The 17,937-nt window shown below is 42.8% G+C and overlaps 1 protein-coding gene across 1 annotated transcript in view; it reads right to left on the bottom strand.

The window, feature by feature from the left end:
- Window positions 1–14,120: 14,120 nt before the first annotated feature.
- MTFR2 (mitochondrial fission regulator 2) overlaps window positions 14,121–17,937 on the bottom strand; it is a 31,547-nt gene continuing 27,730 nt past the window's right edge. The window contains exon 9 of the mRNA XM_056566610.1: window positions 14,121–14,899. Within this exon, the coding sequence (XP_056422585.1) occupies window positions 14,825–14,899 (75 nt within the window). The 3' untranslated portion in view covers window positions 14,121–14,824. The remainder of the gene's footprint in view (window positions 14,900–17,937) is intronic.

Raw genomic sequence — 17,937 nt, forward strand, 5'->3', positions numbered from 1 at the left:
GAAATTAAAATGAATTAAAATGAAAAAGGGAAAATTTAGTAAGTATTGCATGGAAGTGTGATACTCCATGAAGCAGTTTTTAATGCAGAGGCCCGGATGATCGGGGCAAGTGTCACATTGAGTGGTCATGTCCTTCCGAATCCCCCTCTTGTGACACACTGCCTTTTTTCTGGGGTCGTCCCTTCTTTCCAGTGTGGGGGACTTCACCTGGAAAGTGTTGGCCTGGGACAATCCTGGCACCTATAACTTCAGTTCCTTGGGAACTCCGGCCTGCTCGTTCCCGGTCGCCAAAGATCAGGACCTTTAGGACATTTCTTGGAACTGGAGGTATGTCCCTGTGTTGCCAGCGTGCTGGGACAGTACAAAAGAGTTGTACATGGAAACCTGTACCAAGTAGACCACAACTTTTTTGTACCATACCCGTGTTTTGCACATGGCGATGTATGACTTGAGGATTTGATCAGAGAGATCAACTCCCCCCATATAACGATTGTAGTCCAGAATACAATCAGGCTCGCACAGGGACAGGTGAGCTGCCGTTATTATGAATTGTGGTCAGCATAAGGACATACCTCTTATCCTTATACCTGACCAGCAACAGGTTTTCATGGGTAAGGGCACGGGACTCACCCTTGGGCATAGGTGTCTTAACAAAATTTTGAGGGAGGCCTCTCTGGTTCTTCCGCACGGTCCTACAAGCGGAAGTGGATCTGGCGGCAAGGTATGTGAACAGAGGGATGCTGGTATAAAAGTTGTCCACGTAAAAGGTGGTAACCCTTATCCAGCAATGGGTGCACAAGGTCCCAAACGATTTTCCCACTAACACCCAGAGTGGGGGGACATTCTGGAGGTTCAATACGGGAATCTCATCTCTCATTTACTCAAAACTTGTAAGTGTACCCGGAGTTTCACGCTATACCGCGCCAGCTTCGAGGGAATATACTGGCGGAAGAGGAGTCTCCCCTTAAAACTAATAAGAGACTCATCTAACGAGAGCTCCCTGAAGGGTATGTAGGCCTCCAAAAATCAGTGTAATAGAGGCATTTCCGAATGACCTTGAACCGCTTCCGTGTCATGACCATACTGTAAAGCAGGGTCTGGTAGAGGACATCCCCGCCCCAGTACTATCTGACACTGTTTTTTTTGACCAGGCCCATATTCAGCACGAGGCCCCAAAATGTCCTCATTTCAGCTGCATCAATGGTCTACCATTCATTGGACCTTGCCAAAAAAGAATCAGGGTGGTGGGCAATGAACTGCTGGGCGTACAAGTTAGTTTGCTCCACCATTAGATTTACAAAGCCGTCACTGAAAAAGTAACTAAAATAGTCAATTTCAGTGAATCCAGCAGTGTCAATCCAGATTCCTGAGTCACCAATAAATTCAGGAATCCGTGGCTGATAACCCTCTGGGGGTCTCCAGACAGGTTTCCCGGGAGGGGGCTCCGGTACGCTTGTCTGGGGGGGTCGGACTCCTATTAGGAGCGGCATGGATACTCGTACTAGCCACTGGGTCACTTTCATGGGGCCTCACCATACAGGGGACTCCTCATCCGTGCTAGATGATGAGGAGGACGAGGAAGAACACAGGAAAGTAGTATCTTCCTTGTCCTCACTGGCAGATTTGGAGTCAGAGGCAAGTAAAGAGTATGCCTCCAACGCCAAAATACTCGGCAAGTCATCGCCTTTTTTCTACGGTGGCGCGGGGGGGATGGTGTAAGTATGTAGTGTGTGCTTGGTGTTAACTTTTATATATAACAGTGTTATAAAAAACAAAACAAAAAAAGAAACGCTGCGGCCAAAAAAATAATGGGGGGGGGGGTCAAATGCAGCGCCCTGAACCCCTAATATGGCCCGGGTCATGCTGAAAAAACTGCGGCGGACCCTTGAGGACCAATTAGGGGGGGGGGGGGAATGTTTGTTTTACTTTCTTCCATTTTTAACCTCCTACCTGTCCCTGCATACTAACTCAGCTTGACTAAAGGACCCTTCTTCAGCCCTGAGGGGCTCTGATCTCTGTAGAGGCGGGGTCCCTGGCTCTTTCTCACAGCTCTGCCTGCTGACTGAACTCAGTGGCCTAGCAGAGCTGCGAGAAGGGGACATTAACCCCCTCCCCTGCCGGCTGCTATTGGTCGCTCCTGGGGGGGGGGGGGGGGGGGTGATGAAATAGCCACCTCCCCATAGATACAGGAGGGCCTCAGGATCCCCCCTGGGCATTTGCACGGGGTGCCTGCTGATAGATATCAGCAGTCTCCCTGGGTCCTTAAGTACCAGGGAGCAAAGGCGTACCTGTACGCCTTGGGTCCCTAAGTGGTTAAGGGGTTAATGTTTTTTTTTAAAATCAACTGGTAGCAGAAAGTTAAACAGATTTGTAAATTATTTCTATAAAAAAAATCATAATCCTTCCAGTACTTATTAGCTGCTGAATACTACAGAGGAAATTCTTTTCTTTTTGGAACACAGAGCTCTCTGCTGACATCACGAGCACAGTGCTCTCTGCTGACATATCTGTCCATTTTAAGAACTGTCCAGAGTAGGAGACAATCCCCAAAGAAAACATATGCTGCTCTGGACAGTTCCTAAAATGGACAGAGATGTCAGTAGAGAGCACTGTGTTCCAAAAATAGAATTTCCTCTGTAGCATTCAGCAGCTAAGAAGTACTGGAAGGATTAAGATTTTTTAATAGAAGTAATTTACAAATCGGTTTAACTTTCTGGCACCAGTTGATTAAAAAAAAATAATAAGTTTTCCACCGGAGTACCCCTTTAAGGATGAGGTGTGCTTGGTGACATGATGCATTACCTTGCTGGAAGTAGCCATCAGAAAATGGGTAAGCTACGGTCATAAAGGGATGGACATAGTCAGCAACAATTCTCGGGTACGAGGTTGCATTGAAAAGATGCTGAATTGAAACTAAAGGACCCAAAGTGTGACAAGAAAATGTCCCCCTACACGATCACCAGAATTATTGATATAAGGCAGGATGGATCCATGTTTTCATGTTTATGCCAAATTCTGACCCTGCCCTTTGAATACTACAGCTGGAATTGAGACTCGTCAGAAGTGGCACCATGCTGCAGCCCATCTGCTTCAAGGTCGAATGTGCTGTGTATTCAGAGATGGTATTCCATATACCTTGGTTTTATCGAGTGGCAATTTGAGTTACTACTGTTTTTGCTATTATCTCAAACCAGTCTACCCATTTTCCTTTGACATCAACAAGGCATTTTTGTCCACACAACTACGGCTCACTGGATTTTTTTTGACCATACTCTGTAAACCCTAGAGATGGTTGCGTGTGTGAAAATCCCAGTAGATCAGCAATTTTTGAAACACTCAGACCAGCCAGTCTGGCACCAACCACCATTTCCCATTTAAAGTCACCTAAATTCCCATTCCCAAGGTGTCTTGACCAAGTCTACATGCCTAAATTCATTGAATAGCTGCCATGTGATCATGTGATTGGTGTTAACAAGCAATTGATCAGGTGCACCTAATAACGTGGCTTGTAAGTGTATCTCCTCCTCTGAATTCTTTAATAACCTTCACCGGATGACCACTGGCACCAGAACTCTTATTTCCTAAAATCAACAAGCAAAGGTGCACTTAGAGCTGTGTTTCCCAACCAGGGTGCCTCCATGTGTTGCAAAACTACAACTCCCAGCATGCCCGGACAGCCAAAGGCTGTCCGGGCATGCTGGGAGTTGTAGTTTTGCAACACCTGGAGACACCCTGGTTGGGAAACACTGACTTAGAGAGACGTTTATGGTGATTTGCCATAATATGAATGTTGTGAAAGGATTATGTACCAAATTCAGTTCATAGAGAAGTAATGCCCCCTAGTGGACCAATGTGGTATCAAATAAAATGTGCAGCATATTATTAGCAAATGTGAAAAGATCAGAAATTCAATAGCTGGAAATTATTTATTGGAAATTAAATAATAAAACAAAACCTAACATCCAGTAGATAAAATACCCATCCTGCTGTCCTACGAGGACTGGTACACATCTAGAGAGCCTGGGGTTGATGCGGAATGATCCTATATCTGGCCACTACCATTGTCCCATAAAAGCCATATTAACCCCTTAAGGACCAAGCCAATTATGACCTTAAAGGGGTACTCCGCCGCTAGACATCTTATCCCCTATCCAAAGGATAGGGGATAAGATGTCAGATCGCCGTGGTCCCGCTGCTGGGGACCCCGGGGATCGCTGCTGCAGCACCCCGCCATCATTACTGCACAGAGCGAGTTCGCTCTGTGCGTAATGACGGGCGATACAGGGGCCGGAGCAGCGTGACGTCATGGCTCCGCCCCTCATGACATCACGGCCCGTCCCCTTAATGCAAGTCTATGGCAGGGGGCGTGATGACCGCCACGCCCCCTCCCATAGACTTGTATCGACGGGGGCGGGCCGTGACATCACGAGGGGCGGAGCCGTAACGTAACGATGCTCCAGCCCCTGTATTGCCTGTCATTACGTGCAGAGCGATCTCGCTCTGCGCAGTAATGATAGCGGGGTGTTGCAGCAGCGATCCCAGGGGTCCCCAGCAGCGGGACCCCGGCGATCTGACATCTTATCCCCTATCCTTTGGATAGGGGATAAGATGTCTAGGGGCGGAGTACCCCTTTCAGGACCAGAGCATTTTTTGCACATCTGACCACTGTCCTCTTAAGCATTAATAACTCTGGGATGCTTTTACTTATGATTCAGAGATTTTTTCATAACATATTCTACTTTATGTTAGTGGTAAATTTTCGTTGATACTTGCATCATTTCTTGGTGAAAAATTCAAAAATTTCATGAAAAATTCGAAAACTTTGCATTTTTCCAACTTTGAAGCTCTCTGCTTGTAAGGAAAATGGACATTCCAAAAAATATACATATTGATTCACATATAGAATATGTCGGCATCATAAAGTTGACTTGTTTTCACTTTTTGAAGACATTAGAGGGCTTCAAAAGTTCAGCAGCAGTTTTCCACTTTTTCACGAAAATTTAAAAAAGTTCTTGTAGATCCTTTTTATTTTTTTTTTCATTTTTACAAAGCAGAAAAAGCCACCAAAACGTGTAACCTAATTTCTTGAGTAAGGAAATACCCCCCCCTCAAGGAATGTAACAAGGGGTACAGTGAGCCTTAACACCACACAGGTGATGGACAAATTTTCCCTAAAGTTGAACAATGAAAATGAAAAATTTTTTTTTCACTAAAATGCTTGCCTCTGCCGCCAAAATAGCCTAGGCAGCGTATCCCAAACGGGGTGCCTCCAGCTGTTTCAAAACTCCCAGCATGCCTGGACAGTCAGTGGTTGTCCGGCAATACTGGGAGTAGTTGTTTTGCAACAGCTGGAGGCTCCGTTTGGAAACTGCCATACAAGCCTTTTTTTTTTTAACTGCACTCCCTCTGTGCCCCCGGCCACCCCCTCCGGCGTGCGCGAGGCCCCCCTTCAAAGATCATGCTGAAGGAGGCCTCGCTCTTAGCTGGGACAGGGACACTGCTGCTATAAAAGCAGCAGACGCCCATGCGCAGACACACCCTGATGTCACGGACGTGTCCCCGCCCGGCCGCTCCAAGCAGGAGGGAGAATGGCTGGTGCTGCAGCATGCTGATCCCCTCCTGCATAAGGTAATGATTAGTTAAAGAAAAGGGCAGAGTATTTAGGGCAGAAAAGGTGGAAGGAGGTGGACTGGGGCGGCGGGGAGGGGGAGTTGGTATGGGTACAAAAGTATTATAATGATTATTGTCTTCATACAGAGGATTTGCTGACAAGTGAGGAGTCAATGATGTCCGGGCCTCAGACTCTGCAGAGGAACATGTAGCTGGAAGAAGACACAGCATCTTGACCAAATAAAGAAGAAAAGAACAAAGGAAGACCACAAAGAAGACGTCTTCTGTGAGTCATTATACCATTGTGTATCCTGCATGACAGCCGAAACTGTACCCCAATCTGCGGCTCTCCAGCTGTTGTTACAAAACTACAACTCCCATCATGCCAGAAGCTTTGCAGTCATTATGGGAGTTGTAACTTCGCAATAGCTGGAGAGCCACTTGACCCGAGATGATTTTAGACTATGCAGCCCAGTTTATTTTAATGGGGGTCTGACTGCTGCGACCCTCACCCAAAAATAATTAAATACAAAAAAATGGGCTGCATAGTCAAATGTGCCCGGGCCTACTTTTAGCCCCAGTCCTGCCCTGGGTGTGTATATGTAGGGTTTTACTCTTTATTTTAGTGTAGTGTTTCTAGGGTACATTAACACAGGCAGGGATTAACAGCGAGTTTCCTGCTGGAAGTTTGAGTTGTGGCGGCAAATTTGCTGCATCTCAAACTTGCAGCAAGAAACTCTCTGTAAACCCCCGCCCCTGTGTGAATGTACCCTGTACATTCACATGGGGGAGGGGATGCAAACCTCCTTCTGTTGCAAACTTACAACCCCCAGAATGCATAGACAGCCCATACATGCTGGGAGTTGTAGTTATGCAACAGCTGGGGGCACACTGGTTGCGAAACATAGTTTGTTACTTAACTCAGTGTTTTGCAACCAGTGTGCCTCCAGCTGTTGCAAGACTACAACTCTCAGCATGTACAATCTGTCAGCACATGCTTTGAGTTGTAGTTTTGCAAAAGCTGGAGGGACACTGTGAAACACAGAGTTTGTTACCTAACTGTGTTTCGTAACCAACCAGTGTGCTTTCAGCTGTTGCAAAACTACACTTCTCAGCATGCATTTACAGCCAAAGGGCATACTGGGAGTTGTAGTTGTGCCTGCAGCTGTTGCAAAACTACAACTCCCAGCATGCCCTTTGGCTGTGCATGCTGGGAGTTATTATACAACAGCTGGAGATACACAGCACTCACCTCCTGCTGTTGTATAATACAACTCCCTGGGAGTTATAGTTATTCAACAGCTTGAGGCACACTTTATAAAAAAAAAGTGTGCCTCAAGCTGTTGAATAACTATAACTCCCATCACGCACAGACAGCCAAAGGGCATGCTAGGAGTTGTAGTCAAGCCTCCAGCTGTTGTAAAACTACAACTCCCAGCATGTCCTTTGGCTGTGCATGCTGGGAGTTGTTGCAGGAAGCAAACAGCACTTACCACCCTTGCCTCCAGGGACCCCCGACACCCGTCGGAACAGGTAAGGGACCTTCTCCACCGCCCAGCACGTCCCGTGATTGGTTGGCCGTTCTCTGTCGACCGATCATGCAATCGTGAGGTGGCACCCATGCCACCTCACTCATGCTAGGCAAGGGTGACTGGTGTTGTCTCGGACAGTACCAGTCACCTTTTTTTCTGGGTCACTGGAGACCCGATTGAATTGTCGCTGGTCTGAATTGAATGACAATTTGTCTCAGTACCCCCCCCCCCCCCAGGGGTTTGCACGGTATGCCTGCTGAACGATTTCAGTAGGCATCCCGTTCACAGTCCGGTTACCGGCGGTGAACGGAAACCTTCAGGGCGTCCTTAAGTACCAGTTAGCCAGGGCGTACCTGTATACCCTATGTCCGGGATGGGTTAAGGGCATGCGTCATGAAGAATCAGACTAGTGACAAACACATGGCAATCATTTCCTACCAACGCCATGACCACACTTCTGAATGTCACCCAGCTCTCAATAATACCTTGTGTGCCTGGTCTGACATACACCAGTGTCCATTTACAGACAACATGCTTTGGATAGGGGATAAGATGTCTTAGCGCCGGAGTACCCCTTTAAGGACACAGCCTATTTTGCATTTCCGTTTTTTTCCTCCTCACCTTTTGAGGATCATACCGCTTATTTTTTACTCTATAGACCCATATGAGGGCTTGTTTTTCTCACAACTAATTGTACTTTGCATGACATCTTTCATTTTACCATAAAATGTATGGCGCAATCCAAAAAATATTGTTTGTAGTGGGAAATTAAAATAAAACCACAATTTTGCAACTTTTTTTTTATCTAACTTTTTTTTAGTTTTTTAACAGAATAGGTATGTTTTAAATTGCCCCATTCTGACCACCTATAACTTTCTTATTTCCCTATAACTTTGCCTTTTCTGTGCCATGATCTCGTGTTTTCATCTGTGCCACTTTTCCGTACATGTTACTTTTAAATCACTTAGTTAATCGTTTCGGGGATTTATGCAATAAAAAATCTGCAATTTTTTTTTTTCCCCATTTACGCTGTTCATCATACAGGATCATTAACATTATGTTTTCATAGTTCGGACATTTCCGCATGCAGCGGTACCAAATATGTTTGTTTACTTATTTTTATTTTATTTGTAAAATGGGTGAGTTAATTTTTTTTATTGGGGAGGGGCTTATTCACATTTTAGAAAACTATGGGTATTAGAGGCGCTGCACAATGGAGGTCACAAAAGGAGAGACTTGAGCCAACACAGGACAATTTGAGTTTATTTGGCACAATGGATGACTCGTTTCGGCACACAGAGTGCCTTCCTCAGGTCAAAATATACAGTGCATTCACTGGGGTAGTGGGATGCAAAGATGCACTGCAGGAAGGAGGAAAAAGGTTAAAAATGGAGTAGATAGGGGAAAGGCTGTTTGTAGTAGGTAATTGGAAACAAGAGTACCTTGTGGGGATCCTGTGAGTTGCGTGCTGGAATGGGTATTGAATTTAAAGGGGTATTCCAGGCAAAAACTTTTTATATATGTCAACTGGCTCCAGAAAGTTAAACAGATTTGTAAATTACTTCTATTAAAAAATCTTAATCCTTTCAGTACTTATGAGCTTCTGAAGTTAAGGTTGTTCTTTTCTGTCTAAGTGCTCTCTGATGACACCTGTCTCGGGAAACGCCCAGTTTAGAAGAGGTTTGCTATGGGGATTTGCTTCTAAACTGGGCGTTTCCGAGACAGGTGTCATCAGAGAGGACTTAGACAGAAAAGAACAACCTTAACTTCAGAAGCTCATAAGTACTGAAAGGATTAAGATTTTTTAATAGAAGTAATTTACAAATCTGTTGAACTTTCTGGAGCCAGTTATATATTATATATATATACAAAAAAGTTTTTTCCTGGATAACCCCTTTAACATCAGAATTCTGCTAGGAGAAATTCCTCAGAGTGAACAGGACAGTGGAAAGTCCATTGAAGTCAATAGAACTTTCATTTAAAAGGGGTAGTCCGGTGGATTTTTTTTTTTTCTTTAAATCAACTTGTGCCAGAAAGTTAAACAGATTTGTAAATCACTTCTATTAAAAAAATCTTAATCCTTCTAGTACTTATTAGCGTCTGTATACTACAGAGAAAATTCTTTTATTTTTGGTTTTCTTTTCTGTCACGTACACAGTGCTCTCTGCTGACACCTCTGACCATGTCAGGAACTGTCCAGAGATGTCAGCAGAGAGCACTGTGTTCCTGACAGAAAAGAAATCCAAAAAGAAAATAATTTCCTCTGTAGTATATAAACGCTAATAAGTACTTTTTTTAAAGATTTTTTTTTAATAGAAGAAGTAATTTCCAAATCTGTTTAACTTTCAGGCACAAGTTGATTTAAAAAATAAATAAATAAATAAAAAGTTTTCCACTGGAGTACCCCTTTAAGGATAAATTGGAGTGGCAGAATTACTCAAGTAAATTTCTCTCAGTCCTCAGTGTGAACATACCCCTACAGAAAAAAAACTGTTACATAAATAGCTGTAGAAGTATATAGGTTAATTTCCCAACAGATAAGGGGAGTAAAACAACAGTAGTTAGGTCTAATATTGTTAGGCTCTAAGTACCATCACATAAGTTCTATGCCATTCCTATACTTAGATGCCAAGATCTGTATATCTGTGATATGGCATACAAATATTCACATTTATCCACACTACTATCCGACACGTTTCGTTTTGCTACGTGCATGGTAGCACAGCTCCTCAGGGATAAGAAACAAAACATATGGCCACCAATAAAGGCCCAATAGGTAAGACTACAATTGCAGCAGTTTATCTAGAACACCAATGAATGGGTCAATGGACGCATAATCATACACCAAAATCAATAATACAGATATACAGAGATCCCCATAGCAAGCTGGTCTATAAAGGATATACAAAGATCCCTTTTGCCAGCAATCACATAAGGCCAAGATGACTACTTCAAAAGAGCACAGACAGAGCCGCACAGACCTTAAAAGGTCTGAATTATTCACACTGGAAAGGGGGATGTTAAAGGGGTTATCCAGCATAAGGTGATTTTAGTACATACCTGGCAGACAGTAATGGACATGCTTAGGAAGGATCTGCACTTGTCTTGGGGCTAAATGGCTATGTTGTGAGAACACTGTGGCTAGCTTTCTGTGAACTTGTATTTCCTGTTTTCAGTTTTCTTGTTTGCTAACAAATCCCACACATCAGCTACCCCACCCATTGAAACATAAATGTGCTGCAGACCTGTGGTTTTCAATCAGGGTGCCTCCAGCTGTTGTATTACTTGTAGATTGCTCTCTCCACCCAATGAAGCAAACAGGCTCCCTATCATTAGCTGACTGGTGAGTCAGGTCTCGACCGCATTGCAAGCTGGGAAAAATCTGAGACAGGAGTCATTTTGTATGCTGTTAAAAATAAATATTGGGATGACAATCACATAAGAATTGTGAGATGACAGTCACACACAGGTACAGACACTATATTATGAACTACACTAACTTTACAGCCCCTGTAGCATAGTCAAATAAAACAAATTCCCGGAATACCCCTTTAAGTCAGGCTTAGATAGGTCAATAGTTGTGATCACCTGACAGAATGACCCCTCACTGAAGTCACTCTATAAAGTGGGGTCCATACAAAAATGGTGTCATGTGTTCCTCCAGACAAACGCAGAGGCCGTCTCCATGCACAGAGGACCATGAATGAGACTTTAAAGAAGCCTGAAGCTGGGAGATAAAAACATTTATTTTAAAAACTATTTACAAGATGAGACAATGTACAATATTTTTTTTGTGTCTTGAACAAGTCATAAAGCGAAGCAGCATTTTATGGTTTTGCATGATTGCAAATTTATAACATAGAAAAAGTAAAAGACAAGTAGACCAATAATGTAAACAAAACTGAAAAATTTGGGTTACAACATTTTTTTCATATCACAAGTGTAAGCAAGTGCAATGAGCTTATTTTAAGGAGAAACCCCAGAGTAGGAGCTTGTACATGGTACACAGCTATCAATATTCAACTAGCAATCCTCAGCAAGATTTCACACGTTCCTTTCTTCCAGTCACTTCTTTGCCTTCCCAACATTTGTCTATCAACTGTACAAGGAATGATAAACATAAAGCAGACTGCTTGTAGAGGGATAGGAAGGAAGCATTAAGCTTTATATTTATGCAAGCATTACATCCTTAAGAGCGATTCTTTATTCACAGTCCCCATCCATTAGTACAAACATCACTTAAAACCCCCCAAATTCCACTTTCCTGGCCTCCATAATTCAGCACCGCAAAGCTCTTCCTACCATAGGAGGATTTTCCCACACAGCCTTTACTTTTCCATTTTAAGACTTTTTACGTCTTAAATCTATTAAAACCGCATGTGACCCATTATTCTGGCTGGATATGAACACACACTTGTCCCAGCTACAAGACTAGTTTGGCCAAAGTATTTGGAGTTTCTCAAGAAATCACTAAGCATGTGTGTACCAATGCTCTGCAGAGTCTATGTATACACGAGTATGCTACCTGTATTTGCCAGACTCCAGGGAACCAATCAGCATATTTTAGCATATATTAGGCTTGGCAATGCATTATATATGCTAAAATCATTATCCTCACCATCCCCGGGGACGTTTGTGCCCCCATGGATGGTGAAGATATTAAGTTATAAAGTCCCCCCTGGCCGCCCGGCAAGTAGTCCCGTGGGCGGGACTTACACTTACTAGCTACGGTCGCAGCAAACGGACCTGGTATGTCCCGCCCAGGGGACTACTTGCCGGGTGGGATTTAGGGAACTTAATATCTTCACCATCCCTGGGGGCACAAACGTCCCCGGGGATGGTGAGGATAATGATTTTAGCATATATGACGGATTGCCAAGCATTATATATGTGCTAAAATATTCTGATTGGTTCCCTTTAAAAACATAGTGTGGGCTCTTCTATCATTGATTTCCTGCAGAAATAGAAGCATAGAAGAGAATAATACTCAGTAACTTTACCGGCAAAGTCACTAACTACAGTATGTATTCAGTTCATTACGAGTCAAGGTTGTCTATGTTATGTTAAGCAAGAAATGTTCTGGGCAGTGTCCAGTGTCTCTTATGATTTTGGTTCAGTGCATCAGAGTGTGCAGACCTGGTCATTTGGTCTGATGTAGAAATATATGTGAATCCAGGCAAATCTTCAGAATTTGTGAAGTGGAGCTAAAGGTTTATGTAACATACCATTCATTCCACTCTGGTCCTTTACCTTAAAGGGGTACTCCGGTGCTTACACATCTTATCCCCTAGACAAAGAGATAGGGGATAAGATGCCTGATCATGGGAGTCCCGCAGCTGGGGACCCCCGGGGATCATGCACGCGGCACCCCGTTTGTAATTTATTTTTATTTTTTTAAATGGGCAAGGCATGGTCTCCCACTGCCCAACACTTTAACTAAAATCCATGCCAGAAACTGGTGCAAAGTGTAGTTACAACAGCTCATAGCTGACTTAGTTTTTAGTTTGTGTCTCAGAGATAGCCACAGTTGTGCCAATATAAAATTGTAAGGTATGTAACCCCTTAAAGAGCTTGTCTGAAGGCTTTGATATGGAAATGTGCTCAGGCTGAACTTTCTTGTCTCGGTCTTAACACAAAGTGCCCATTTAGCCAAATCACTAGCAGCAGCAGGACACCCCTCATCCAAACCAATTCGATGGAAACAGAGACCAGGTCACTGGCAGAACACTGGCAGAAAGAGAGCAGGTCAGACGAGTACCTTTCTTAATTTTTTTATTTTATTTTTTAAGCCCTGCCTGAGTACTTTTCCATTTAAAAGTAAGTCCTCGGACAACCGCATTGATTAACATGGGCCACAGTGTACATAGCAGCTTGGAAACTTGTATTTGACGTGCCAGAGTGAAGGAAATCCTGGCCATGATATGTTACATTACACCAGTAGCTCTTTTTGCCAGGAGTGTTGTGTTATTTTGTTGAGGTATTCTGTTAAGTACATACCCATACCGTTTGACATAAAATGTCTAACGGGTACCACCTAAGACATCCAACAACTAGGAAAATAGTGAATCCCATTACCACTATAAACCTGGGGAAAGAAGCAGAAGATATTGTGCCACACGTACACGAGGAATCTTCATTGATGTTTACAAGGTCTGTCTGAAATAAAATGGTCAGACCCCTTTTCTCATTATTTTCTGCAGGTTTAAATGGGCACTGTCAGATTCCAAAACTTTTTTTTATGTTATACATCTTGGCAAAATATTAAACTTTCTAATATACTTCCTAAGAAAATTGTATTTCCTTTTTATAGAAATTATGGATTATAAAATCATGGCTTTGTCCAAGCTGAAGCACAGGCATGGACAAAGTCCAGTATCTGAGGTTGGGCTAGCACTCCTCTGTGCTCTCTCCTGTCTGATAGTACTCCTCTGTGCTCTCTCCTGTCCGATAGGACTCCTCTGTGATCTCTCCTGTCTGATAGGACAGGAGAGAGCACAGAGGAGTCCTACCAGACAGGAGAGAGCACAGAGGAGTCCTATCAGACAGGAGAGAGCACAGAGGAGTCCTATCAGACAGGAGAGAGCACAGAGGAGTACTATCAGACAGGATAGAGCACAGATGAGTACTTTCAGACAGGAGAGAGCACAGAGGAGTACTATCAGACAGGAGAGAGCACAGAGGAATACTATCAGACAGGAGAGAGCACAGAGGAATACTATCAGACAGGAGAGGGCACAAAGGAGTACTATCAGAAAGGAGAGAGCACAGAGGAGTGCTATCAGACAGGAGAGGGCACAGAGGAGTGCTATCAGACAGGAGAGAACACATAGGAGTGCTATCAGAAAGGAGAGATCACAGAGGAGGGCTAGCCCACCCTCACATACTGGACTTTGTCCTTGCCTGTGCTTCAGCTTTGACAAAGCCATGATTTTATAAGCCATGATTTCTATAAAAAGGAAATACAATTTTCTTATGAAATATATTAGAAAGGTTAATGTTTTGCCAAGATTTACAACATACAACATTTTTTTTGAATTGGGCAGAGCCCATTTAAGGTACGGCAGTATTTTGGTCAGTACTTTTAAGCCAAAAACTAGTGGGCAAAGAAATGCTAATATTTTCACTATAGTTTTTCTGTGTTGGTTCCACATCTAATGTTGGCTTACAAAAACTAACCAAAATACGGCTGTTTGAAAGAGAAGGTAGTAACAAATTATGGGAACCTCACACTTCTTCCGATTGGTGAAACCCTTAAGTTATGGCTTTGCCTAAAACAATGTCATTGATCAAAATTCCACTTTTAGGGTACGTTCACACGTACAGGATCCTGTGCAGATTTGATGCGCAGGATTTGTAACTGCAGATTAGAAGCTGTGCTCAGTCATTTAGTTTACATTGAAATCAGCAGCAGAAAATCCTGTGCATCAAATCTGTGTACGTGTGAACATGCCCTTAGCAAAGTAAAAAAAAATTAAGAAAAAAAAAAAAAAAAGTAAAAGCCTCTGCAGACCTCGTCAGTTCTTACAATAGGGTAAAATGACTTTACAGTAAAATAAAAACTTAATAAAAATGTTTTGGGTCTTACAAAAAAAAAAAATAATCCTGTTACACTGGGCTAGTTGTAGTAATTGTCAGATTTCCAGATTCTTTCACCCAAAACATCACAAACCGGTTCCATCAAATCACAGATGTACTTGCTTTCTTGTCATTTCTCGCTGTGTTGTTTTCCCCACAGGCTTTAGCAAGTGGCGTCCAAACTACAAATTAAGAACATAGGAAAAGTTAGAAATAGCACATGCTTGTGTAGATTTATCATATAAATAAACAAGGTCTTCCAACCCTGCTCTGTTTCTTTCTAATATAAGAAATAAAGAAGCAAACCCCAAAACAAACAAGCACACAAACATCAGTCAATGATCTAAATTTAGGTCTATGGGACTTAAAGGGGTACTCCGCTGCCCCAGTGTTCAGAACACCCCCATAAACTTGCACTGAGGGGTTGTGGTGTGACATTACGAGGGGCGTGGCCGTGACATCACGCCGCCCACACCCAGCGTTCTAAACGAATGCCAGATGCTGCACAGAGATTGCGGGGGTCCCAGCTTTGGATAGGGGATAAGATGTGTAGGGGCGGAGTACCCCTTTAACTCCCTGCTTAAAGGATAACTCTGGTATGTAAAAAACTACCTACCTTAAGGATAGGTGATAAGTGTTAGATCGCGGTGGGTCCAACTGATGTGGCCCCCCCGCGATCTCCCGAACGGCACCTCGGTTCTCACCATGTATGGGGCGTATCAACTACCACACAAGCTGCGGCCAACACCTCTCCATGCAGCTCTATGGGAGAGCCAGAGCGCTGCTTTTGGCAATCTCCAGCTCCACCATAGAACTGCATGGAGGGGGCGTGTCGGCCACAGCTTTGTTTGGAAGATCCCGGGGAGCCACAGCTGTCGGACCCCCCACGATCTAACGCTTATTCCCTATCCAAAGGATAGAGAATACGTTTTTACATCCCGGAGTTATCCTTTAAATTACATCATGATCAGTTTGAGAAATGCGTAAATAGAACTGATATATATACACACACACACACACACACACACACACATACATATATATATATATATATATATATATATATATATATATAAAATATACATACACACACACACACACACACACTTATAACTAAGCATTTGAGATTTATCTATCTTTTAATAGTTCATTATCTTTTACAGTAGAGCAGTTGCCAACCAGATTTCAAATTTCATTATTCGCTGTCCAAGAATTAAGAATAAAACAAGCAATTTGATTGGTTGCTATGGGCAACTGTTCCACTGCATAATGTTGGATAAATCTCCCCATTGGCCCTTGATTTACTATTGTAAACCCAACATGTTTTTTCGAGTTGTGCCAGAATTGAAAAAAAACCCGACTAACCCAAAAAAAGGGGCATGGCCAACAGGAAAAGGGCATGGCCACTGAAAAGGGGGCGTGCCCTCGACATTTTCACAAAAACCCAACACATTTACTAAGGTTGTGTTGGATTTCAGCTGAGGAAACCCCTACAGATCAGTGCGTGTGTAAAAAAAGCAAAATGTAGTGTAAGTGCTAAATGCAGGAAACCTTAGTAAATACCGTGGAAAAATAGTTGTAGGGAATTAAATCCCACAAAGAAACCTACAAAACACTCTTAGTAAATCAGGGCAATTGTGTGTTAATATTTAGTCTTTGGTACCATAGCTTTTGCAAAGAGTATGTGAGTGTGTAACATAGTAACATACATAGTTCATAAGGTCGAAAAAAAGACCAGAGTCCATCAGGTTCAACCTATAACCCTAATGAGTCCCTACTGAGTTGATATAGATCTAGAATCCATAACCTGTAATGTTATTATTCTCCAAAAATGCATCCAGACCCCTTTTAAATTCTTTTACAGAGTTCCCCATGACCACCTCCTCTGGCAGAGAATTCCACAGTGTCACTGCTCTTACAGTAAAGAACCCCCGTCTGTGCTGGTGTAGAAACCTTCTTTCCTCTAAATGTAGAGGATGCCCCCTTGTTATAGATACAGTCCTGGGTATAAATAGATCATGGGAGAGATCTCTGTACTGCCCCTGATATATTTATATATATATATATATATATATATATATATATATATATATATATATATATAGTTATTAGGTCGCCCCTAAGCTTTCTTTTTTCTATACTAAATAACCCTAATTCTGATAATCTTTATGGGTACTGTAGTCCTCCCATTCCCCGTATTACTCTGGTTGCCCGTCTTTGAACCCTCTCCAGCTCCACTATATCTTTCTTGTACACTGGTGCCCAGTACTGTACACAGTATTCTATCTGTGGTCTGACTAGTGATTTGTACAGCGGTAGAATTATTTCCTTGTCGTGTGTGTGTGTGTGTGTGTGTGCGTGCGTGCGTATGAGAATAAAACCAGCCTTCCCTGAAGCCATAGTTCCAGAGACTATGGGGGAGATTTATCTGACTGTGTGTAGAAGAATGGTGCAGTTGCCCATAACAACAAATCAGATAAATACTTGCTAAAAGATTGATAGAGTCCTGCACCACTAGGTTTTGAGAAATCTTCCCTTATATTTCAACAAACGTGTATGTGCGTATATTGGATATAAAAGAAAACACTATCTATGATTGTAGCCAGTGTCCCCTAGATCAAGTAAAAATTGCAAAAAATAAATAAATAAATAAATAAAAACGTCAGTCTAGTCAATTATGGTTATTAAAACAGACAAAAAAAAAAAAAGACCAGACACCCTTGTCATGTTATCAATTCATTCCTGCATAGATGACTACTGACGACTATGGAGCTCCACTATCAGAATGGGTTAAAATAAAAAAACAATTGTCTTTGTTGCCCATAGCAACCAGAGCTCAGCTTTTATTTCTAAACTGCTGAGGTAAATGAGAGTTGTACTGTGTTTGGCCGCTATATGTAAAACAGAGTTTTTCTGATAATTGTGGCCTTATGTTGCCATGGAGCCCAAGCCTTTCATGGGGGATTCCAGGATTTTTATTTTTTATTTAACAGAGTGTGGGTGCTTTATAGATAAAAAGGAAACCATACTCTCAGCAGCTGCTGTCCCGACATTTCCCAGTCCTCATATCACCATTTCTGCTTTGCTGGAAATGCCTGCACAGCCAGTTCGTGATTGAGGCAGGTCACTGCTGTGACCAGTAAGTGGGTATTTCCTGGGAGGGTCAACACATAAGAGGAAGCTGAGAGCAACAGTGAACAGTGGGGACCAGCAGCCGACA

The sequence above is a fragment of the Hyla sarda genome, chromosome 3 (assembly GCF_029499605.1).
Source record: "Hyla sarda isolate aHylSar1 chromosome 3, aHylSar1.hap1, whole genome shotgun sequence".
In the NCBI taxonomy this organism is placed as follows: Eukaryota; Metazoa; Chordata; class Amphibia; order Anura; family Hylidae; genus Hyla; species Hyla sarda.